Below are 27,173 nucleotides of genomic sequence, written 5' to 3' on the forward strand. Positions count from 1 at the left end.
CTGATTTTCCTGTTCATTCATTTATTTTTATCATTTTGTGCAGCACCTAAAAGTGTAATTGTAATATTCATTTGGGGATCTTTTTCAACACTATCCTCATAACACTAAGAATTTGATATTAGAATTGTTGAAAAATAAAAATTCTAAGGCATGCAAAATATTCCTAACAGCAAATTATTTCCATTTTAGGATTTTTTATTAAACAATTAGGAAATGATGTAATTATCTAGAGAGATTTGAAAAAATGTATTGTGCAGGCTCCATCAAAAAGCTCGGAAATTCAACCCTACACCCCTTCAACATAATTTATTTTCCATCTTTTTTGGCAAAAGGAAAATACATCAACATGTTTCTGCAATCAAGCCTTCATCAGTACAAGTAGTTATAACAAGAAAAAAAGTCCCTATCCTGGTCTTGAAGCACCACACATACTGTACCTGCTTTTTTTCCCAGCCAAGCTTAATTACCTAACTAACGTCTTAATTAACCTAACAAGTTGCTTGGTTGTAATACTTGCAAATTTATTTTTTAACTAATATATTTGGGATTTTATTTTACTTATGAAATACAGTAGTTAAAAGGAAATCTCAAACATATTATAGAGGTGAAGACACTCAAACCGTTCAAATTAATCCTATTATTATGAAGGGTTCAATTGTGTAACTGAGAGTTGACTGGAAGAAAAAACTGCAGGTGTGTAGTTTGGATGTGATTGAGAACCCCTGGCTTGGACTGCACAGAAAGTGTGACCCTTTCTGCTTAATCAAGATTGAAAAGACCTATTCAGTGTAACACTGCAACAGACAACTGCTTTATCAGAATGATCTTGGAAAAAATCTCTGTGGAGTTTCTCTACAAAGTTGTGGAAACCACAGCAGAATTGCATGAATCATAAAGTTAATAAAAGACTTTTAATTGTTATTTTTGTGCATCGAAAATTAACATTTTTGCTGCCCAAACTCATTTTGTATATAGTATATACTGTATATTTCTGAAGAAGGCCCCACAGCCGCGACGTCATGTTTTCTTTCTTCTCTTTTCAGCATGGAATAAACCTATTACTTGTTCCTATATATATTTCTTATATATACTATGGCAAACCTGGCCAGTTTACACTATAGCCAAGAAAATTTCATTTCCCTTTGGTATAGATACGTAATTAATCAATGACAATACTTTATATATACTGTATATTGATATTGCAATGTATATATACATGAATCATGTATGAGCTCCTTTTTTTAAAGAGAAATAGAATTTGTGTTCATTTTTTATTTTAAATCTGGGGGACTATCCATCTCAAAACCCTCTACACTGGACAAGAACCCCCACAGGACCCTCAGAAATGCGAATTCATCTCATTTTTGGATCACTGGCCTTCCACTTCTACCCCAGAAAAAAACTCCTGTAAAAGAAAACTGCATTGCTGTTACGGCTTATGCTTTTTTTCTCCTGGTACTGTTTGAATCATCTGGAGCCTTTGATTTTCAGAACATTGATTCCAGTTGGCTTCAGATTAGGAATGTTGGTTTGGAAAACTGCATTGTGTTGGTTCAACACATTTTTTATTGTATTGATCATATTGAGCGTTTCTCTTTCATCTGGGACAGAGTTCCTGGTCTTCATTACGAAATTAGTTTTACGGTAAATTATAGGAGTGTTGGAACTGAATATCAAATAGAGTGGACAGATCTGCCACTAGAAGGGAGTGGGATGACAAGCTGTCTAGCTAGTAAAAATGATTATGCATTTTATTTTTGTTTATTAATGGTGGTTTCTTGTCAACATGAGTTGCAGAACGTCGGGATTTGTATTTCCTGCTGCACTGGGTAGCACTGAAAAGCCAATAAGGATTACAACATAATTGGAAACCTTCCTACCTTCTGAAAAAAAACAAACACTTGTCTTTATGCGTCATAATAAAACTAAAAGCCACACAGACATGAGTCAGGGCAGCGTACTTGGTGAAGGATATGATCATTATTACATCCCTGATCAGATGTGTAGGAGTCAAAATGGTGCCACCCAGAAGTCCTGAGAAGCTCACCTGAAAACATTGCCAATTAGTTTATGAAACAGTCTGATGCTGATTAAACAAATCCCTAATTTTGAACTCGGATTGCTAAACTTGTGTAACTCTTATTCGTGCATCGCATGTAGAAATAAAAAAGTTTCGGGGATCAGTCTTGCCTTTGCAGTTAATTAAACTGAAAATTCTAGTGACATAAGATAAGAAACACAGGATAAGCTTTTTATCAAGTCTGTACTAGACATGGACAGTGTTAATCCTTCTAAAGATCTGCAGTGGTTATGTGAATATCATAAACACATAAAATATTATATATCCAGAACTGTTAGAGTAATTTCTGTCATTTTGTATTTCATAACAAGAATGACAGCCATATATAAATTTACCTGAAATAATTAAAAATGTTATTGTTTGCCAAATTCTGGAGAAGCTCATATAAACAAGCAACCTATGTAGGAGTAGTCCCTAGTCTTTAAAAGTACGTGTAACATTCTTGAAACATTAATATTCCAGGGATTGTTAATTTTATAAAAATATACCAGCAGATTTTGCACTGACCATGATTATTTGAAAGGTAAATTCAGAATATCAATGCCATTTATTGTATGTTATATGACAACAAGATTACAGGATCATTCCATATGAAATCTATAAATATGTCTGTTTTTGACATCTCCGCCTTTGCTTTTATCAAAAAAATTCCATAAATGTTTGCCTAAGGGAGAAATAATTGGACTATTATTTCTGGATCCAAATGATTAACCATTCAGAAAACAGAGGTGACCCATTTTGGACTCACACCTTACTATCAGACATCCTTATCCTCATCACTGGTAAACATAGACAGATGATTTTGGTATTGTTTTAAAGCTTATGAACAGAGTTGTCAAACCCATATGTAATTCATGTTAAAATATAGTCATGAAAATATTGCCCTAAATGACTTGTTCATGTCTGCAATCATATAAATTTGCAGAGGTAATTATAATAGTTTGTTTATGTAGATTTATATTAGATTTGTAAAAACAGATGTAGAATTCATTATTCAAATTTCCTTTTAAGCTCTTCATTTTCATGTTTACAAACACGGTTAATTCAGAAAATTTATGTTAACTATTCCAGTGAATCCAACATCAGATTTTCTGAAGATGTAATTTTCCTTGTGATTTTTGGTAATATTCAGTTATTGTATAGTACATAATTACAAGGGTAAGAAATTACTTAATGCATGTAACTTCTGTTGTGGCTTTACAAACATCTACAAATCACAGGTGATGCTCACCAGAAAAGTGTGTTTTGTGAAAAGGAACTTCACTTGGAGTTGATAGTTTGAAGTCATTCTACAGATCTGTGGTTTGATTTCATTTGTAGCACACACAAAATGTTGATTTAAGGTCTCATTGCTTTCTCTCTAGCTGATAATAACTGATTTTTATTGACAGGAAGTTATATTCGGTGATAAGAACCAGAATAAAGAGTGTTGTGCGTCAGATGCATCTAATTTTCCAAGTCTGTGTTAAGCAAATTTAATAAATAGGCCATGATGGGGGAAAAACAATGTTCAAAATATTTGTGTACATTCAAAACATCTGGTTTATTACAAAATATGAGTCACCCTGTGATAGCTGCCGGATAGCAAAAACGTGACAATTTTACTTATTTAGCGTGTTAAACCTTTAATTTCACAGGTGGTTTTAAATTTTGGTTGCATCTTGTTGGTTTCAAACTTCATTTTCTAAGTTAGTCCATTTCTGTAATTGTTTTTTTATGTTTTTACTAAAATATTATCACTGTCTGTGACACCAGCTCATAATGCTGTAATTTAGTTTAATCTAAAAATCAAAAAGTAACGGAAAACCTTTTCTTAGCATTGGGTGTTTTCTGGCATTGCAAAAAAACATTTTTGTGTTTTTTTATTATTTGTCTCCTCTTGAAATAAGGGGATATATAAATAATTTTCCAAAGTGCTTGCAATAATACAACATATTTCCTTTCAGATACCATCAGACTGGTTGTGTATTTGGAAGAAAACAGTGGCAGTGAGGTTTTTTTTTAGATTTTTATTGTGAATTGGCCAGATCCTTTCAGTCAAACTTGCAGCTTGTATGGTGGCTGTCTACACCAGGAGATTTCCTGGAAAATATTTTTTTCATGGTGAATCTTGTGAAGCACTTTGCTATCAAGATGTACAGTAGCTCTCCATATTCAGTATCCTTCTATGATAAGTGCTTCTTTTTGATTTTGTCAAGAACTTTCTTTAAGATCACTGAAAAATAAAACCCATTTCAAAACTCACAATGGCCATTTTTTCTTTCAATAAAGGCAAATGAGTTGTGTGTAAATCAAACATTGTTTAAATCCATGCTGGAAGTGGGTGGCTTACCAAACTTCGTAATTCAAGGGGCGATGGTGAGATTTTCTTTTGTTTTCCACAGAACTGTGAAACAAAATTAGCTCATGAGTACAAATTTAGACACACATGAAGACGGTGGTCGCTGATTGTTTCTTAAGGATTCAATCAGATTTGTGTGTGTAATACAACTAAACAAGTACAATAAATACCATCAGTACCTTCAAATTGAAAGTTTGTCAGAACAATTTTTAGAAAATTATCAAAATTCCCTATACCTTGGAGCATACATTGACAAGCACACATTAATAACAAAATACTTAAGAGTATTGTTTGAAATAATGTAGAGGTACAGTATGTAGGGTTTTTCTACATTAACACCTACTTATTTAGGATTTAAGAATTTAATTAAAAACACATTTTTTATTAGGTGAATTCCATTTCCACAATGCCACTTACATCCATGAATACAGGGAAGAGGCTGGAATGCCGGTAGCTGTTCCCTCATAACCAGTATATTAGTTTACATTGGCAAGTGTGCTTAAAATTGGAAGTTGAAAGTTTATCTTCCTCTTTTAAAAGAATAATGCCCTTTTTTATGAGCTTCCCCTCTATTTGCAGCTGTTTCCCATCATTCTTCATTTTTTAAACTACTACCATGTCTAGGTGATTAATGTGTTAATTGATTAAAAACAATTCCATTTTATCTTAGTGTTTCATTGCATGTACTGCGTCTTATACTAAATATCAAGTTTCCTTAAGTTTCTAAGGTACTTTCTGATAGACAGTGACATGTGTCTATGTGTTGTAAAATTCATCACCATAGTAAAAGCTTCAAATCATTTCAAATAAGGGTCACTTTTCAATGTTCTGGAGGGAAAGTGGCTTGTGTACTGTATTGTGAATATCTGTTTTTTTATCCCAATGCAGGCACTGGGAAGCAATCAGAAGGTGGGAGGAAGCAATCCAGTTAACTCCAGAAGATGCTTGTCTTTATGAGATGAAATCACAGGTATATTTTTAACAAGTAGACCGAGACTTACACTCATACTTCTCTAAAACTGATTGGGTCACTTCTTTTAGACACTTCTCCAGACCTCCTATCTTACCCTGTGTCTTGCTGTCAATCATCTTTGTTTCCAGTCTTATTTTCTTTTGTTCACCCTACTCCTTCAGCATGTTAGTCCATTTGGTGCACTATTGAAACAATCTGTCCGTCTCAGCTTTGGGTGGTAGTCCAACTGTTGTCCTGGGGATATGCCCATCATACTCCTTCTAGCAGTACAGTTTTGGAACACAGCAGCTTATTTCTGTTTTTGCATGGCTGAGGTTTGCAAAACCACCTGAATAAACCAGAGGACTTCTGGAATAATGTCCACTGAACAGATGAGACCAAAATGGAGTGGAGTTGTTTGGCCGTAATGCAAAATGACATGTTTGGCAAAACCAAACACTGTATATCACCACATAAGAACCGTCAAGCGTGGTAGTGGAGGGGTGATAATTTGGGCCTACCCTGTAGCCACAGGACCTGGACACTTTACAATCATTGCGCCTACTGTGAATTCTTCTCTATACCAGGGCATTCTAGAGGAAAATGTGAGACTATCTGTCTAACAGCTAAAGCTTACCTTAGAAAGTGGATCATGCTACAGGACAATAGTCCAAAACAAACCAGTAAATTTATAACTGAATGGCTGAAAAAGAAAAGGATCAGGATTTTGGAATGGCCAAGTCAAAGTCCAGACCTTAACCCCATTGAGATGCTGTGTGGGAACCTAAAGAGAACTGTGCATAAACAAATGTCCTTAAACATCACCAATCTGAAGCAGTTTTGTAAGGACAAGGCAATGTGAGAGACAGATAAACTATTACAGGAAACGTTTACTTCAAGTTATTGCTGCTAATGGGAGTTCCACATGTTACTGAATCATGGGGTGGACCTACTTTTTCACACAAGACTACTGAATGTTGACGAAGTAAAATTTGTGTGTTATCTGTCACTTGAGATTAGATTTATCTACTGTTCATGCTTCTTCAGGTGTGAAGAAGGCTCCACAGCCAAAACATTGTGTTTCCTTTCTTCTCTTTTCAGCATAGAATAAACCTTTACTTTTTCCTTTGCAGCCTGCGCGTGCTGACGCAGCTACCTAATTGAACTGCTATATATATGTAGGTCAATTTAATTAAATAAAGGTTTAGAGTAGGACTGTCTGGTTTCCTGTTCCTTATTGCCTTTATTGTAAATCAGAGCTCTTTCATAGTGATGCTTGCTTCAATTTATTTTTAGAATACATTAAAATGTTCTTCTGCGTAACTTTAAATACTGTACATATTGTAAATTTCACAATAAGTGTTTAGCTTGCAGTCCAAAACCATAGTCTCATGCCGAGTTCTTCATTTCATTCCTGAGGACATAACAAAACTTGAGGAGTGTGCTGTTTTATTTTAAACAAACATGCTTAGAACAACATTGTTATGACGTGTTCAGACAAGTGAAGTTAAGAGCATGTGCATCATTTTGAAAAATACCAACAAGCAGACAACCCAGCTGAAGTAAAATAATGCATTCATAATCACACTAAGATTTGCCGCAATTTGAAGTATCTTGTAAGAATTATAATACTATAAACAAATTTTGTGCTCAGCCATTTATCTGACAGATTCAAACAAATAAGTGAGTTTCAGAATGAGAATTTTTTTACCTCTTCCTTTAGAGATACAGTAAGTCAGTTATACATTTCTAATATCCTAACAACAGGAAATGCAGACCCTCAGCTCAGTGTTCAGCACTGATGCCACTTTTGCAGTCTGACTGCAACAGCAGTCTAGTTTAGTAATTTCTCTGTTATTTGCTGTCTAGAGTTAAACCAGATAGAGATTTGAGCATTTGATGTAGAGAGTTATTGGTATGTCGCTTTGAGAAAATAAAAATACCAGACTTTAGCATTAATCATAATATAAGTGTCATTTATATAGCAATAAAGTGATCTTGTATACTAGTAGCAGTGTAATAAAAGTTGTTTACTTATTGCAGTTATTTAATCTGTAGTATAAAATTCATTATATTGTTTTTTAATGGCACCAAGTTGTGTCAGATCTGTAGAATTTGGGAACAGTATGTAGTTGTCATAGTCCCTCTTTTACCACACACATTTACTAAAAGAACACTTTATCACTATGGACAAGAGAACATTAGTGAGGTAAAACCCTGTCTGGAATGGTGTATTGCAGGGCAGGATCACATTTTATGGAGAGTCAAGAATATGGACAAACCATATAAGGACAGGAAGAGGGTTATAGCCAAATACGCAGTCTATTAGCAGGAGGTATGCCAGACCTTGCTTTTGTTGAAATTAAACAAGACGGATGAATCAGTAACAGTTGTAAATGCCAGCTGAATTGATGGACTTTAGCATATGGCAGTTCTTGGTTGCATTCTGAAACGGTATCTTTCTAGTCCTGTTTCCCGTTCATTACCTACATTTTGGGAAATGTCAGAACAGACTGTACAGAACACTTTGGTCCGTTGTTTTAATTCTCTTCAGATTCCAAACAACAAAAGGAAGTTAAGATCTCTTTAAGTGACTGGATTTTAAAAGCAGTTGTGGCTAATTGTTAACATTGAAATGGCTGTTGGTATGAACTACTGTTAACATACATGCATTGTACTTGGTGTTAAGAAAGGTTTTAGTGCCCTTCTGCACAAAAGGTTGATATCACAATTATTGACTTAGAATCCATGGTAAAAATGAACCACTAAACAGAGCTGTGAGAAAGTATTTGTCTGATTTTCTGCATTATTGCATATTTTTTACAGTGAATGTTATCAGCTCTTCAACTTAAAACTAATATTAGACCCTAAGTGAACAAAAAACACAAAATTTTGATAGTTATTGGCTTTAATTATTAAAGAATGTTATGCAGCACCCAGTACTCTGTGTGAAAAAGTAATTACTGGACTCAGTAACTGGTTACGCCACCTTTAGCAGCAATGACTACAGTCAGACATTTCCTGAAGTTATAGATCAGTCTCTCACAGAGCTGTGGAGGATTTGTGGCCCACTCCTCCATGCAGAACTGCTTCAGCTCGTGACATTTGTGGGTTGTGGAACATGAACTGCTCTTTTCAGGTGCAGCCACAACATCTCAATAGGGTTTATGTCTGGACTTTGACTAGGCCATTCCAAAACTAAATTTCCTGTTCTTCAACCATTCTGATGTAGAATTCTCTGATCCAGGGCAGAATTCATGGTTCCTTCAATGATGGCACCAATATGGCACCAAAGCATCCTTAAACCATGATGCTACCACCACCATGCTTGACCATTGGTATGAGGTTCTTATTGTGGAATGCAGTGTTTGGCTTCTGCCAGCCATGAGAGGGCCCATGTCAGCCAAAAAGTTTGACTCATTTGTACATAGAACATTGTTCCAGAACTCTCGAGGATCATTCAGATGACTTTTGGCAAACCTGAGGTGAGCACTTATGATCTTTGGATGGGATGCTGTAAGGTTCTTTTTGACTTCCTGGACAATTGCTTTTGGAGAGAATTGGGCAGGATGGACACTCCGGGGAAGATTCACTACTGTCCCAAACTTTCTCCATTTGAACCATTTGGCTCTGGCTGTGCCTTAGAAATGGATCTGTAACCCTTTCTAGACTGATAGACATCAACAGCTTTTTTTCTGGAGGCTTTCGGGCATTTCATTTGATCGTGGCATGATGTGCGCATAGAACCTGTGTGCTGGCCTTCACTCTGATGCTAAGGGTCAAAGTTAATCAGATTTATAGTGGGTGGGATAAAACAGGCCTGATTGTTAACCAAAGTATTCAAACAGCTGACCCTAACTATTTCTTTAATCGGGTGGAGTTCACTTGGGGGCAGTAACGTTTTCACTATTGAAGATTGCATGTTTGATTACCTTGCACACCAAACAGATGAAAGAAGCGTGAAACTGTGGTGTCATTTTCTCCTGGACTGTTTTTTATTCCACTATAACCCACAAAAACATCTGACTACATTCACTAGGAAAAATGTGCAAATATGCAGAAAATCAGACAGTGGGCAAATACCTTTTCACTGCATTGTATTGTATAAATCAGGATTTCATTTGAGAAACTTCGAAAGCTATATTCAGTTGGTGAGCTGACAAAGATTTGGCTGCAGATGTAAATTTTCATTATACTTGATCATTCTTTTTAATAGGGTATACAATAACTGCAGAGTATTTTGATTTCAGGTATTGCTTTCATGTCTTCATTGAAAATACAATATTTAGGATTGTATTTCATGGCCATGATTCCATGTTTACACTACAATATAAAGAATACGTTAAACCACTGCTTGTGAAAAAAGAATAAAATGTAGGGCGGTATATAGACTAGCAATGATAATTATTTTTTAACTTTATTTTTCCTCCTCAACACTGGTAATGTGATGACTGCAGGTGTCATTACTGAGGGAAAAAAAAACATGTATTAACTGCTTTGTTTTTTTTTTTCCTCATACTTCATGTGGAAGAGTTTACATTCCTCTAAATTCACAATGTTTTGCTTGAGAAACTAAAAAACAAAAAAAATTAAACTTATATTACACAACAGCCAGCCTAGAAATATCTGGAAAAAGCAATAAATCTGTACCTATATCTGATTTCAGAGATTTTTGCTTTCCTTCTTTTCTGGCAAGTTGTTTCCAGTGCTTCACGTGAAGCATTTATCACATGAACACATATTCATTTTCCCTGATTGAGACTGTACCCAACCTCAGTTTCCCGTTAAAGGTTATGATTTTGAAAATAAGCTCAGTTGTCAATCTGCAGATAGTGGAGACCAAAGCAGTACTGCCAGACTAATGTTTCTGTTTTAAAGCCTCTTTCCTCATAGTGGGAAGTGTGTGCTGTGGTTCAGATCTTCTCTTGTGCACACTCTCTCCTCCAGGTGCTGACCTTCTTAAAGGAAGTGTTCCCTGCGGTACAGGCAGCAGAGATGGCTGTACGCCTCAGCCCCCGCTGGTGGGAGTCCTGGCAGACTCTGGGACGGGCACAGCTCAGTCTGGGAGAAGTGGATCTGGTGAGCTCATGTTGGAATCTTAAAGCTACACCATCAGATTAGCATTGATTCACATTGAATATATCAAAAAGTAGGTATTTGCGAGGAGAATTTCTAAGTGCATGCCCAGATTTATTTCAACAGTGAAGTCCCGATTTCTCAGACTCACAGTGTCAGATTTTAAATAATGATAATAATAATTGCTTACACTTATATAAAGGTTTTCTGAACACTCCACTCAAAGCGCTTTACAGGTAATGGGGACTCCCCTCCACCACCACCAATGTGCAGCCCCACCTGGATGATGCGACGGCAACCATAGTGTGCCAGAACGCTCACCACACATCAGCTATCAGTGGGGAGGAGAGCAGAGTAATGAAGCCAATTCATAGATGGGGATTATTAGGAGGCCGTGATTGGTAAGAGCCAATGGGAAATTTGGCCAGGATGCCGGGGTTACACCCCTACTCTTTTCGAGAAACGCCCTGGGATTTTTAATGACCACAGAGATTCAGGACCTCGGTTTTACATCTCATCCAAAGGACAACGACTGTTTACAGTATAGTGTCCCCGTCACTATACTGGGGCATTAGGACCCAGATGGACTGCAGGGTGAGCGACCCCTGCTGGCCCCACTGAACCATGTCTCTGTTATGTGGTATTAGTATAACAAGCTGAGCAGAGAGGTGATGGGTTAAAAAGAGAGACAAGAACCCATCCATTAAAAAAAACTGTCAGGAGTCTGTGACACTGGGGAAATTTCACTTTCCAAACCACCTAGAATGATACCAGAAATAATTTGTCTTATTTGAGCTGAGTCTGTTTCATTAGAAGCACAGTTAAAAAACAGCAGAATGTCTACTAATTAAAATTCACATCTAAGTTTTTGTTACCTATGAAATAAGGCAGGTTTGAAAAACTGTATAGCACATATATATACAAGGCTAATGAGGCACTGGCGGCCAGGAGATGTGTGATTGTTTTAGGCTATTATTAATTATAGCCTGTTCACTGAAATACATAATATCTTTGCATAGTTTTCTCCATATAATTACCATATGATTCTAGCTTTGTTCCAAACTTTGCATTACAGCGAAAAATCTCCCTCACAAACCAGTGCTTTAAAGTCTCCGTACCTTAAATAATCAATTAAAAAGAGTTTACAAAGTTAGCTAACATCTCAAAATGAACTAGCCAAGGGGACTAGAAAGTGAATAAATCCAAAGATGACGACAAAAATTAACACAGTTTAAGCTGTTTTCTCCATACTGTATATAGGGACCACGAGCTAAAAACTGTGCTGAACGCAACTAACTCCATTACCAATATGAGATAACAAAATCAGGAGAACCCTGAAATAACACATTATGGAAAAAAACAGCCAATTAATTTATATTAGAATACTGTAAGTTTTTCCAAATTGACCCATTTCAAATAGCATTGAAGTCCCAGCTGCCTTGGGCTGTACATTTAAGACACAGGGATTTATTTGACTTTCAAAAAAAACCTCAGAGCAAATTAGGGCAATAGACATTTCACATTTTTAAATCTGCTGCACTCTGGAAAAGTCAAAGGTACATCTAGCACGACAGTACATCTGCACCTGAAGTTCATTTGCTATAAACCAATGGAGATTATGTTACAAAATCAGAATGAATAAAATAAATGATTAGTCCAGATAAGCAGGTATTATAGAGAGCTTAACTAAGAGTATGTTCTGTATTCTAGAGTGACACCATTGTTTTGCTGACTTTTTGAGAGATACTTTGTAATATTTTATGGTAATCAAATACTGACAATCGTGCATTTTGTTACGCAGGACCTTTTTTCTTTGTTTTCAGTATTGTCTTCCTTGCAAGTTGCAGTTCATTGAAACGCACAGCATGAAGACAAGATCCAAAGATAACATAAGGCACGTTGCTTATCTTTTTAGTCTTGTAGAGTGCAGTCACGTAATTCAGTGCATTAAGCAATTCTTCGAATATTCAGCAAAATAACCCATGTGCAGTAGGGTTCTGAATCACGGCTTTTACACTGATACTTCTACACTTCCTTTAGAGCCAACAGTCTTCAGTTCCTGTAAAGCACATTGAGATAAGCAAAATGAAAAAGAGTTTTAAAAATCTGTATTAGTCAAACACTTTTGTAACCTTAGATTTTAATAACAGAGCTTCAGTCCACATCTGTGATACATTTTTTAAAGTAGAGAGATTTTTGAAAAGTTGTGTTTTGCCAGCATATTATATAATGTGATATCTGACCTAGTTAACTGATATCTAACTACTTACTGAAAATTCCTGGAATCTTGTTCTATGAGTAATTAGTAGCATTGTCTACTGTGGAAATGAGTACATATGAACCATGGAAATGAGTATGTATTTCAACAGTGGAAACAGGTTGGCCTTTTCCAGCACAGAAGCTTACACTGGCTTGTAAAATAAGCACACAGGTCAGATCTCAGTCAGCGCTTGCTTCTCTTGAGATTGCCTGAGAATCTCACAGTCCACAGCTGAAGGTTCCCATTGCAACTCTAGCTAAAATATTTCAAGGTTTTATGATTTATGACTTGATTCAAGGTTTTATGCATTATGATGAGTAATGCATCATAAAAATATAAAAATATTATATGTGTATCATATTATTTGCATATATCTTGATCTGTCAAAACAGACCTACTGTCAAAATAAATATTGTTGTGAGTAATGGGACCTGTAGGTTATTATTCCTCTTCTTTATTCCTGATAATTCAGTATTTTGTTGTGCAGGAGTTTTCAAATTGTTTTGAGTGTCATTTTAAATAAACCATTTTGCAGTGGCTGAATGTCATTCTCAGTACAGTTGCCTACATTTACCCTTATGTCTTTTTGAAACACATATTTCTTCCTGCATGAGCTACAGTATACATCTCTTTTTAAGAGCACAACTGCTCCTAGCTTTTGTTTTTGGACTCAGGGTGGCTTTCTATTGCTTTATAGTATGAAATTTAATATTTTATGGCTGTATCACAATACTCATGTCTGCTTAATTATCTTAAGCAAGCTAATACATATTTTTTCCAGGACACAGCTAACCATATTATATGGTTATTTCATCATAGCCATACGCCAGTCTTCAAAATTGTCATTTTCAGTAATAAAGTATGCAGCAGTGCATATTGACGTAACTGTCTTGGCATGACTCTAGATTTTCTGATTTTTATTAGACTAAAGTATTTGCACAAACGCTTTAGTGTTTTGAAAGAGATATTGCTTGTATAAATGTTTATTGCCATAACTGTCAGTGAGTTTTACCAATCTGTGAATTACTTAGAATTTACTCTCGCCGAATGAGAAAAAGTAATTTGGCCCGTCTGGTTAATTGATCTGAGGATCTCAACCAGCCGCTTCTTGAATGAAGCCAGGCTGTCAGATTAAACGATATGCTGTTGATTCCCCACACTGTCTAGAAAATCTACATAAACAACTAAGTCTTTTTCAAAGATAGCTTCTGGAAGCAAAATGTTTCCATTAAATGCCGTCTGTCATGTGTTCGCCCAGTTGTGAATCCTGTCAAAATATATATTTTCCATTTCCATTACGGTGTTTGCTAATCCTCCTGTTTTGGTATCATCTGCAAATTTGACTAGTTTACTAGCCATCACAAACTCGGGATCATTCCTATGAATAAGAAAGAGCAGTGTTCCTAATACAGATCCCCATGGTCATCCAGTAATGTTGCTACATAATGGTTTCATAATGCGTTCATAACTGCTGCACAAATGCTATAAATTATGCTAAAACAAATGTCATGACCTATTATGCACGTTGTGTCATTTGCACATGTCCTTATAAGCAATATGCATGTGATTATAACGTCTTGTGTAGCAGTTCCGAAGGGATTATGCTGCAGCATTCAACGAAAGCATTACTTTGCTCTGCTGAGCTTCCAGATTTTTGCATGGAAGTAACTGCTTTGGCGATGTGATGTTAGGTGGTGCTGTAAAAACACTCTCTGTTGACAGCCTGAGACAAGCTCCTTTCTCTCTCAGTGTTCCCTATGTTAGAACATTGGTGATTCGCAGTGTGAACTTCTATTCATGTGAGATTAGCTAGTTCCTTCATCTCATCTGTGATGGAGTGCTCTGTTTGTTCCTGCTGCTCCTTCAGCAGTAATTATATTTTTCAAGGAGGATTTAGATTTCATAGCAGGTTTTACAAATACAGTCAAGAACTATATGTTCATATCCAGTCTGGCTCTCCAGCTGTTATTCATATATAATCTTTTCTCACCTTTAGCACACAATGGCTTCCACTGGTCTCCAGTACTGAAATAAAAATGTACGTGAAAGTGATTCTGACTCTTTGGACCTTTACTTCAGTTCTACTTCGTGCTAAAGTGCTGATTTTTTATTTTCCTATTTTCTTTTGTAAAACGACATGTCCTTTGAAGAGTCTGTGTAACACTGATCCAAGCTTTAAAAGTACCACAAATAAAAATATAAAAATAAATATTCCTCTCCCCTAATGATAGGGATACTTTAATTGTTTCTGTGTAACTAAAATAAAGACGTTCTGAGACCTTTATACAAAGATCTGCCATATTTAGGTACACCAGTGTAGTGTAGACCCAGTCTGGGTGAAATTGGTACAATTTGATTTCAAGAAGGTATGTCAGCAGTTTATGCCATCATTTTATAAAGTTTTATGAATTTTATAAATTCATTTTCACAATTTAGCACAACCTTTACATACATTTTTATCATTTTTATTTGATGCATAATGAAAATCATTTTGTAGTCTTCTTCTTTGGCAACTGCTGTTAGCTGAAATGAAAGGTATTATGAGCCCATTCAGGACCAAACCTTTTCTGCACAGCTGTTAATATTTTCATTTTTTGTAGGTTTTTATTACAGCTTGTGCTGTTAAAATCCAAGGTGAAAACGGGTGTGTGTATTTAACTCCTTGCCTTTCCTGGTTGACGATTTCTGTTGCAAACAAGGTGTTAGAAAATGTAACCAAAACAACTGTCTGCAATAAATGAAGACCAGGTCTAGTCACACTTTGGCCTGTGAGGCTGTTGTGGCAAAACTACTTCTGAGATTTATAAGAAACACCCTAGCTTTGATAGGAATTAACAAGCAGACATATGCTGCAGTCCTCGAGATCTGAGTCTTTTTTCGATTGTTCTCACAATTTTTTTTTACGTTTGTGGACAGGCAAAACCCAAAAAAGCTGTTGAGCTTTTTGTAGTGTATGATTAATTTCTGAATGATTTCAGTCTATTGCTGAACACTGTGCTAATGACAATTGCAGTGTGATGCTGCTTCAGCAAAAGATAATGTTCTGTGTTGTTTTTTAAGTGAAATAACTGCTGTGTAACTGGGTTGTTTCACTTCTAAAATTCTGAACAAACCACTCTCACACTACAATGCACATATAGTGTGTCACATAAGTCTTACATTTCTACACAGCTTAGAAATCACTTTCTGTTTAAACATTAATTTGTTTTTTCTTTAAAAAAAAAAAGTCTTGTAATTTCCCTTACAATGCTGGAAGATGATTAATAAATAATGCCTTAAGCAATTTGCAAAGGAATTTTATTTGGTTCTTTGTTCATCTTTAGCATCATGGTTGCTAATATCAGGATCTGCCTTAAATATGATGTTAAAATGTTATTTGTGCTTATTCAGCTTTTGGCTGACACTTATGGCTGGGGGCAGTTTGTATAAAGTCTGCTCCTGTTGCATCTTGTTCATATCTAACACATCTCGATGTGGTTTAAAAGTATTTTCCCAGTAACTTTTTAGCAATCATTGCGTGCTGTTTTCCATCGACATAATGAACATACATTGCAAAATCTAAAAGGTGTAAAAACACTCAAGTTTTAAAAATGTAAATTTTTTATTGAAAATGGGTAGTGCCCATTTGTTTTTCAGACATATAAGTTTTACACAATTATCCTCACTTAAATTGAACAGTGTGTGATAATCCTTAATGGAGCTTTAGTTATTCTCTAATGTAAAGGTAAGTTAGAGACAGATTGCACTTATTTCTGAAAAATATTTATCTGCCCTGTGAATTACAGGTTTAAAATGCCATTTTACTCTATTTAAAACTTTATAAAAGAAGACAGCCTGTTTTGTTAAGTGTACACCACAAATATGTACTGAATTTTAATTTTATACTCCTCTCCAGTTACCACAAATTCATCCAATAGCCATGAGGGTATCTTGGAAGCCAGATAAGATCTTGCAGTTGTTTTTCAGAACTGTTTTTCTTTTTTTGGTTTTATGCTTCCTAGATCATCAAAGCTGTAACTTGGACACATTACAGTTTAAAATATGTTTCTTTACACAAAGCCATTTTGCTCTGCCATTAAAAAAAAATACTTAAATTTTAAGTATCTCTTGCTACCCAAGCCTTTATGGCTTCCAAACAATACATTTCATTAAGCTAATTTTTTTTCTGTAAAACATCTGAATTTCTGTTGAGAAACAGAACATATAAGGAACTAAACCGTGCTAGAAAATAAATCTTTTTCTTTCAGGGAATGCTTCAAAAAGTGCAGAAGATCACTTCAGGAAGACCTTTAGGCACCACTCAAGTTCTTCTAATGCTATTTTGTTTGTCCTGTACTTATACTGTGATATTAAAAATGCTGTCATTCAAACACTTAACTGGGCAGTCATATGCATATGACTTTGTGATATTTTCATCTGCCTTTGAGATGTCGAGTTTTAGCCGTGGTTGTAGATGGATAGGTGCACAAACACACATGTACACTGTGTTTGGGTTATTTTACTTCAGCATTTTTCCAACCATTTATTTGATAATGTGGCCTCATTGTACAGCAATGGAATTAAAAAATAACTGTAATATTTTGTTTGAAATACTAAAAAACTGAATGTTTTTCTCACAGAACCATGAATGTGCCATCTTAAATGTACCACTGTACTGTATGTGCTCATCCATATCTGATTGAGCGATCAGTTCTGTTGATATATTGGAAATTGGCCTTGGAAACAATGCATACATACAGTGTTTCTCATAGATGTTATCAAAAGTGATCTTTTTGTGTTTTTTCCTTTAACATAAGTGGTTTTTGTTATTAGAAAACCACCCTGCATACCTATTTCCAGTCTGACATGTCTGCTTTCAACTTCCATACTGAGCTCTCTTTTAGTTCTGGATGTATAAATTGATCCTTTTCTGCAGGTAATTAGTTTAGACGCCACTGTAATAGTAGCTCAAAGGCGCTCAAATGCTATGCTTGGAAAAGCAGTGAACCTATTATAAAAGCAATTCATTATTTAACTTCAGAAATATTTGGTATGGGATTTCCTAAGAATGAGATCATTTTAGCTCTCATGACTCAGGTACATAAAGATTTTAGAACTTTTTAATATTGAGCGACAAGTTAAGAATGCACAAATCCCAATGTTTGCTGCATTAACTTTCAATTACACTGTAATGTATAGGTTTAAGTGTGTTTTTCTTGCAGATTTTGAGAAGTACTTAACAACTGAAATGACAGGTAATGGGTGTCTCCCTCCACACAGGCAGTGAAGAGCTTCCAGGTCGCGATTCACCTCTTTCCTACGGACCGCTCCCTCTGGGAAGAGGACCTGTCCTGGGCCGTGAAGCTCCAGAAGCAGCGCAGAGACATCGAGGAGCAGGCCAGGCTAGAAGAGGAGACTGCCAAGCAGTTGCTTGCTGCTCCAGAACTGATCCCAGACTACGATTTTGAGAGCGATGAGGTGGTGGCTGCCTGTGCTGCCGTAGCTGAGAGGCAAAAGGAGTATGAGAAACTCAAGAACAAAACTGTCTTTGTTTCCGAGTCTGGCACTGTTGAAACTGTCTGTGAGAGTAAGGACAATAGTACAGTGCCTTCTCATCAGCTGTTTGTCAAAGCACGTGGACTGTGACCTCTTTTATCCTGGTCAAAAGGATTAACTGTATTGATTGTACTGATTTACTTTTTTCTTAATATTAAGTTTTATTGAATTGTTGCAAATTAATGTTGTAGTTTATGCATACTTCTCGTGATTTTGAACTGCTGACAGGAATAGTCCAGTTATATTTGAGGTGTTTTCAAAGAAGATTTACACATATAAGTTCTTATTTCCCCGGGATTGAAAGAAGTATAGAAGAGCTGGCTAAAGCAGGCGAAGGTAGCCTCATTATGGGACTGAAAAGGGAAAGTTTTGTGAGTTGTCCGTTGATTCAACTTTCTTTTTAGTTGCTTCTTAATCTATGCCCCAAATTTGGTGTCCCCAGTTGCTGTTCAGCTTGACTCATCAAATTCATTTTTGTTCAGACAGGAGGAATCCAAACTATCACATACTGGCTCTGAGAACCATTGTTAAGAAAGTCCCTTTTTTTTGCTGTCTGGTCCCAGGGTGAGTAAAGCAGACATTTTGTACCAGCTAGAGGTCAAACACAGATGCAACAGACAGCTCTGAGTCTAAGAGATATCAAGCTGGAAAAGGAATTAATATTTCACAGCAAAGTGAAGATTCTCCTGATGACCCTACTCCAGCAGCCATGACAACACTCAGTGACACACTGTTTTGCATCATCACTAAGGCGTGATGCTACTCAGGTAGTTCCAAAGTTTAGGACTCATCTTGTTCTCCAACAAGGCCACTTACTTGCCACTCAGTAGCTAACTACTAATTTTGATTTCTAAAATTTGAATTGTACTATGATTTTTATTTAAAAAAAACTCTAAACAGCCTATATGTGTATTATGCTTAGCTGACTATATCACATATCTTTTGTATCGGTCTGTTTCGTAATAATTCGCTGTGCTTATATCATGAAAATCAGGTATCATGGTGCTGCTACAATGTTTTCTCTAACCAGGACTGTTGATCATATTGTATTTTGTTTTAAAAATGCACTTTGTAGATAATTTGCTTTTACTTGTTCCTAAAGAGAAATGTCTCAGCAGCTGAAAAGTCAGCAAACTTTGATGATCACACTGTTTTTAAATAGACAGAAACTTGTAATGCAAAAAACACAATATAGGATTTAAAACGGATTGTTGATTATTCTATATGAAAACAAGTTAATTTCAATAAATATGAAAAATTTTGATTTTGATTGTTTCACAGACTTGTGTTCATAAGCTAGACATTTTGAATGCCCTTCACAGAAGAATACCTTCTTCAGATGCTAATCTGTATGATTTTTTTTACTCATTCGCAATACAATCAGTCAGTTTTCTGTTTCATCAACGTGAACAATAAATTTCAGGTCCCTGGCACATGTGCTTAGTGTATCAGTTGCAGATGGAAACATCTGATTTACATCAGTGCAGAAAAACATTTATTTTTTCTATTTCTGTATTTAAGACCATCTGTATATATGAGTTAATATTTCAAGACTTTGACATAAGATAAGATCACTTTATTAACCATATACAATTTCTTGCATTAAGAATTTGCCTTTTCGCATATCCCAGCTTGCTCTCCGTGAGACACACAGACAGGGAGAGAGAAGCTTGGGGTCAGTGCGCAGCCATTTATACGGCGCCCCTGCAGCAGTTGGGGTTAATGGCCTTGCTCAGGTGCCCAACAGCTTAGGATTCCTTTGCCACAGAATTTGAACTGGCAACCTTCCAGCCACAGGCGCAGATCCAGAGCCACAGTGCCACCACTCCGCCCCTCATGGGCTTGATATCAGCAAAAAAATACATTAAGGCTAAGATCATCATCACCGGTTTGACAGTTTTGAAAAGAGTTGGAGCTTTAACTCTGTTGTCTTGACTAAGTTCCAGTCTGTACTTGTACAACCTGTCCTCCCTAAGAAGTTCTTCCTTAATTCAATAGTTAAAACAGTTTCTCACTTTTCTACCAGATCTGGTATGTAGTGGGGCTGTTGGTGATCATATGTAATATGGTTGCTGCACATCACATAGGTGGCTGTTACACGTCATAGGTTATTAGATACAGTATAGTGTTACATACATTATAGGGTTCATTTCCTACACGTAAAGTACTATGATATTTGACAATATTACCTAATAACAGTAGTAACTCTGCTTTAATGCTCTTTTAGAAATCAGATTCTGAACTTCTTAGAAACGTTTGTTTTCAGAATAGGTTGGCTGTGAACTAGATGTCTCTAATAACATGCTTGAATTGTGGGTTTTAATACTCTCCAAAAATCACTTTTGATGTAATTACCCTCCGAACAATTTGGTCTGCATACTTTAAGGTTTGGAACAGTTTGGCTCAGGCTACATCAGTGAACTGTTAACCCCATATACGCCTACACATTGTGCTCCTTGGACTCCAGACTCCAGGTTCTGAGAACTGGGGAACTAGGAGTTTTGCTCTGATATGTTCCTCATCATATACTTATAAAGCACCATGGAAGGTGCTCTATAAATAAAGATTATTATTAGTTTATCATTTTTAGAAGGTTAGGTTTTGTGGTTTGCAAATAACTTGGAGAAAATAAGGAAGATTTATGTTGTACAAAATCTAGAACAATGTTATGTATATATGGTTAAACCCACAGAAGACATCCATCAAAAAAGCTAAATGCTGAATGCTTGGGAAGAATACAGTATACACAGTAATAAAATGCAGTATTGCAGCGCGCAAGATATCATGAGGATTGAACATGTGTGCCAGCAGTATGCAGTTGCAGTCAGAATGTTAACTGAAGACAAGTTTTGTTTTTCTTCATTGAAAATTGACATTTAACATCCAGTACTGAGACAGGAACAAGTCTTTAAGATGTACTTTTAAAAAAAATATTTATGTCACATTGACCCTCACAATTTAGGTCTAGTTAAAACCGTCAGACATTTTATTTGGCCATTCACAAAAAACAATACTACCATTTTTATTTGAAACACTATATCTAAGAGATGTTATACTTGGAAGGACCGAGAGGAATGAATCAGCTAATCCATTTTCTTCAAAGTTATGGTATTCGCTTTCAGATTATGGATGATAACCCTGCTGTGGGGACTGCTGGTGCATAATGGCTGCTGTGCTGTAACAAAGGTCAGTGTTTCCTGTGGATCCTGCTGGATGAGAAGCACAATAAAAATGTAATGAATTTATTATTATTTCTTGTGAAGCCACTCAGAAGTCCAGTCATTGAGTTCCATTGGCCATTATGAAGCCAGTCATCTAGAAATGTGTGGACTTTCCAGAGGGCAGTGTGTCTTTTCCATGTTCTGCTAATGTCCTCCACCTTCTTACCTCTTAAATACAGCAAGATACATCTGTAGTTGTACCATCTGTACCACGCTGAAAAGAGAAGAGAGTAAACACAATGTTGCGGCTGTGAACCCTTCTTCAGGTGTGAGAAAGACAGGGCAGACAGCAAAGATTAAATAGCACAGAAGAACAAAAGCTGGGAGAGGGGAGGAGGCAGAGAGGCCACTCAGGAAGTGCAAAGTGGAGAGGGGTGAAGAGAGGTGTGAAGTCAAAACCTGCATGAGAATAGAGAAGATTACACGAAAATAAGTTGGTCACTGAGAGAAGGGGGATGGTGTGAATGAGTTTCGTTTCTGTTGTTCTTCTGCTATGGGAGTTGAGAAACCCTTCTTTGAGAACAGAGACAGAGAGATCAGTGTGATCATGGCCGTCTGAGGTGAAATGAGAAACTATGGGCTTGGAGAAATCTTAAATCTTATATAAAAATAATATATATAAAAATAAAGTATATAAAAGTATACAAAAATAAACCTTATATATTTATCGTGTAGTCAATTGTACTAGCTGATGAAGGTTTCTGTAAGAAATGTAGTGTTTTAGAATCTATATTTTAGTAGTTCTGTGTTATGATAAAACGATAATGATAATTTATTACACACATTTATATTGAATGTAATAAGTAATGCACATTTTTAGGGGAATTTGAACAGCAGTACACAAAGCTATTGAACAAGGTTCTTAACCTTTTACAATCAAAGTAACCACAGAGCAGTCAACTTATCATTCAAACCATCTTTTCCTGATGGTGTGATATAGTTTTGTTGCAAAGCATCAAAACTCGATTCTCACAGCGTGAGATCTTATATAGTGCATGTGTGTCATGCCCAGGCTGTTTATTTAGAAATGTGGTGAAAGTGCTCTTGCACTTGAAAAATTCCATCATATTGATCACAGTGAAGTTGTCTTGATTTTCATTATAATCATTGGTAAAGCTTTGGAATAGGAGAACTCAGGAAGGCATGTATTACTATTTTACTATTGAAACACAGCTAGCTGAGTTCTTATTAATATGTAAAACACACCTTATTAGAGATACATAAATGAAGAGTTAGTTATATACTGTGGGTGAAAGGTCCAAAGTACCTAACCAGCCTTTACTTTCTCCATCATGTGTTAAATGCTAGTATATTCAGGGATGACTAACACATCACTTTTATGGTACTCCTATGTTAATATACAGTTGTCAGACCTTGATGGATGCTAATCATTCGGTCGGAAACAATGAGGCTTGTGCACATTTTCCTCCAGTTTTGCTATTTTGCTTCATATTCATGCTCCAAAACCAAACTACAGCTCATCATGTGCAGTGACGTTGCCATTTGGAAAGAATGATGTGGCTTTCTCTGACAGTCCTTCCAGGTAGCTCACCACGGCAGCCGTTTTGCAGCAAGATGTGGCTGCACTGACTCAGTCAGGTCCAGCAAACCTCAGCAATGCTTAAAATTTCTGCTCTCAACTAATGACTTGAACTAGTTTCAACTCTGTCACCACAGTTTGAGTGACAGAGTGTGACCCATATTGCTGGGTGTCCCTTCCAACTAGTGATGTGAAGTTGGCGTCTTACAGTTACAGGGTGGACAATAATCATTCTTCAGACGGTGGGAACAGTCCTGATTGTTTTTTTTGTTCTTTTTCTAGTTTTTTACAATGTAGAATTTGACATTCTAGGCTGCTTTGCAGGTTCAAATATAATGTAACAGCTGAGTGTGTTTCTTCACATGCTATATATCTGCAATGTCCCAGTGATGACCAGAGCATGGCTTCTTATGGTTTGTTTTTTTACTGGAGTGCCAACCTGGAATGCACATTTATAAATACTCACATGTACCTATTTTAATCAAATGTATCAACTAATTGTTGAGAGCAGCACGGTGCTGCAGTGATTAGCATTGCTGCCTTGCAATCCTGGGGCCCTGGGTTCAAATCATGGGGCGCTATCCGTGTGGAGTTGTTATGTTCTCCCCACGTTTGTGTGGATTTCTTCTGGGTGTTATAATTTCCTCCCACAGTCCAAAGACATGCTGGTAGGTTAACTGGCTTCTGGGAAAATTGGCCCTGGAGTGTTTATGTCTGTGTGTCTGCCTTGCGATGGATTGGTGTCATCTCCAGAGTGTTTCCTGCCTTACATCCAGGGCCAGATTTTGGTGTTCGTAGGACCTGGGCAGTTTCACTCTGAAATGTGCAAAAAGAGGGGTAAATGCCGATTGACATGATGCATTTTTAACTATTGTAATGACCGGGGGGATTCGCACAGAATGAAGCTCACACACCCCTGATGTGCCAGCAACAACACGTTTATTTTTAATGCCGCCCCTCAGACTTTGACAGACAGAGATTGAAACTCCTCGAAGGGAGTACTTCAGTTTACAGTGGGTTACAAGGACAAAGCAGCAAACACTGACAACTATTTACAATGGCTCCTCATAAACTCTCTACGCTATTTACACTGCCAGGTCAATCTCCAGTCGACACTTTGACCTCAAGTCCAGCTCCATGGCCGCTACCCCCAGCCTGCCTTGCGGGCACATAGCTAAGGGAAAGTGAAGCCGCTAAAGCGACCGCTGCGGGTCCTACACCATTATAACGCTAATCCACGTGATTGATGGAGAGAGTCGAGTGACCATAACTTCGATACTTCTAGTTTCTAGAACAGCCGCTAGATAGCGTATGATTAGGAGCACCTAGAGTCGATTGCAAGCATGTTGTTTCAGCTTGTTTTTCGTTAGTCACTAGTGTTTCCCTCCTTTCGTAGGCCCTAGGCGCTGTGCCTACAGTGTCTAATGGGAAATCTGGCACTGCTTACATCTGTTGCTTTCCAGGATAAGTTCTAGCTCCCCCCCTACCCTGAATTATATGAAGTAGGTAGAAAATTGGTGGATGGAATTGATTGTTAATTAAAATGCTGAACAAACCAGTGGGTATCATTAAAGTGATTAATGAGTACAAAGAATTTTTAGACATCGAGACATTCAGTGACTGTATAAATCTAAAAATCTTCATGGAATGCTCTTGTACTGTACAATATACAGTATTATACAGTTAATCGAAAAATCAAATCTTTTGTTATCAACCAATCTGAACTTGGGATATTTTCAGTCTTTAATTTCTGTTCCTGGAGCTCCTGAAGGAGGATTTATTGACCCTTAACACTGTACAGTACATGAACGAAGAAGATGTTGCTGCATTTGTATTCAAGAAGCAAGTAGAACGGTTAATAAAAAAGTACAAACTGTTCAGTCCTGCATTATTAAGTATAATTCCAAGGAACATTAACTTGACATCTGATGCCGCAAAACGGTTTTCAGAGCTCTTCTTAATTTAATAATATATTGTAAAAGTAAAAAGCAAAAAAGTAAATATGTACACTCTATTACAATAAATTGTTGCATCTCTGAGTTGTGGGCCATTTCAAAAATCACTCAAACCTACTTTTTGCCTCAGAACTCCTTCCTATTATATAAGAAATATGCCCATATACAGTATATTAATTTTGTTTTTATATTGAAAATGTTTTTTTTATTTTAAAACCTTTCAAACAACATTTGTAATTATAAGAAACTGATACATATTGCCTTTTAGTCAACACATTTTTATTATCTTTATGTATATTTGCTTGGGTTTTAAACATTTGGTTATCCCATCATGGACTAGATGTCTGTACATGTCTCAGTTCATTAAACAAATGTCCAACACTCAGAATTAGTTGCCAGTTTGAAATGGAATGCATTACCTTCCATTAACAGAATATTTCCTGGCATTGTGACTTCCTTTGCTACCATCCATGCAGATATTTTTCAACAGACTCGCATCTTATTTCCTGTACAAATAGCTAATTGTACACATGGACCTTCTGCTTTGCTTAGGCAATCTGTATGTTCTTTTTATGAAGCATGAGCATCACTGTTTGTAGGTATCACATTCAATCTCCTATACACTTCAAAACTACAGAAATGTGTAAATTTTACAGCTGGTGAATTCTTTGGTGTGTATCTTTCTGTGGCTTTGCTGTTGCCATCATCTGCGTAAACATTCAGTTTCATTACTGTTAGTTTTGGGGCAAAACTACTGCTCTCTCCAGCAATTATTGAATACAGCTGCACTTAATTGTTAACTACAGTATATTGTTGACTACAGTATATTTACATGTTACTCACAAGTCATGAAACTGTAATATCCATGTTGTTTTTTCTCACAATCTTCTGTTGATCTACCACTTATCATTTTAAAATAGTCTGTTTAAGGTAAAAAAAAAATTAAAGGGCTTTCATTTTATGTGAATAATTTTATGTGAGCCTGGACATAAACCCAGTGAAACATAGTTGTGGACCTGTGTTGATTAAATTGTAATTGTTCCACTGATATAACCACTTTGAAGGAAGAACCTACACTGTTAGGACACAGTTTGGACATTGCTTTGATCATTGAGGCAAAACATGTTGTATGTGCAGGAAGTATCAAATACTAAGAATTTTTCCCTACTATAATGTGTAAACCACAAGTATGTGTGTTTTGTTCTATCTGCCAACTACTGTATATACAGTACCTAAAATACATAAAATGTGATGTATGGATTATTAAATCCAGTACAAAAAGAGGCTGCCAAAGTGCAGATAACCACATTTAAGCTCAAAAAAGCAAAACTATATTCATTGTAATCAAGAGCAAAGTGTTACAACAGCAGTTATATTTCTCTTTGTACAGTGTTGGAAATAATTAACACTGGGATTGTGCAATAAAATGATGAATGATACTTGCAAACCACATGAGTAGTGGCTTAGTTTCAAGTTCTGATCCACTGTGCTTTCCATAAAAAAATCCCCCTGGGGCAGCTTGGCTGGGATGTCACGTGGGAATGAGATTTTTCTCACAACATATCTTGATAAAGTTACACTGCAATACACTGAACATGAAAATATGTCTTAGCTTTGTGGATTGCGGGCAGTGAATCTTTGTTCTGGTATGTCTCTCTGGCAATAATCTTATTACCAAATACAACAGCTGGTAACCTACAATACACCTTCGTTGAGTAATACAAAGCACAAAATGTGTCTCTAAAATCCAAACCAAGATCGACTAGAATATCCATAAGAGTATATTCTAGACATTTTTTGACACCACATTGCTTGAAATATTTCCATCCTTTTTTTAGTATTTAATAAGTTGGTCATTAACATCTGTTCTAATGTCTTACTCATCCATCTACAGAGTATCATTGTAGTTTTTTTTTTGTGGCTTAGGAACTACGTGATTATTATGTGACTGGAATTGTCCTTTTTGGTCTCAAGAAATTGAATATCAGTATAAAAACACCAAAAAAGTCAAGACAAGGGTTTCCCTCTTATCTGGCTTGTTTTATTGTTGGTAGCTCATTGATCAGAGGATCATATTCGTCAGCTTCTTGAAAGAAGCCAGAGTGTTGTCTTCAACAACATGACTGGATAGCTTTTGCCATACACCCACAACCCTTTGTTGTACAAAAGTGACTCCTGTTCTCAATTCTAAATGCCTTTCTGCATCATTTCCA

The 27,173-nt window shown here is 36.4% G+C and overlaps 1 protein-coding gene across 2 annotated transcripts in view; it reads left to right on the plus strand.

The window, feature by feature from the left end:
- The window catches only part of ttc33 (tetratricopeptide repeat domain 33), a 40,932-nt gene extending 21,418 nt beyond the window's left edge, over positions 1-19,514 (plus strand). Inside the window, exons 3-5 of one of the 2 annotated variants that reach the window (XM_088912251.1) lie at positions 5,310-5,391; positions 10,321-10,452; positions 17,969-19,514. In XM_088912251.1, coding sequence (XP_088768377.1) covers positions 5,310-5,391; positions 10,321-10,452; positions 17,969-18,334 — 580 coding nt within the window. In that variant the 3' untranslated portion in view covers positions 18,335-19,514. Of the gene's footprint in view, positions 1-5,309; positions 5,392-10,320; positions 10,453-16,956; positions 17,417-17,968 lie in introns of those variants that run through there. The other variant, XM_088912252.1, reaches the window with a different exon arrangement.
- Positions 19,515-27,173: the final 7,659 nt, after the last annotated feature.

This window comes from Atractosteus spatula, chromosome 3 (genome assembly GCF_055471065.1).
Source record: "Atractosteus spatula isolate fAtrSpa1 chromosome 3, fAtrSpa1.hap1, whole genome shotgun sequence".
Lineage (NCBI taxonomy): Eukaryota > Metazoa > Chordata > Actinopteri > Semionotiformes > Lepisosteidae > Atractosteus > Atractosteus spatula.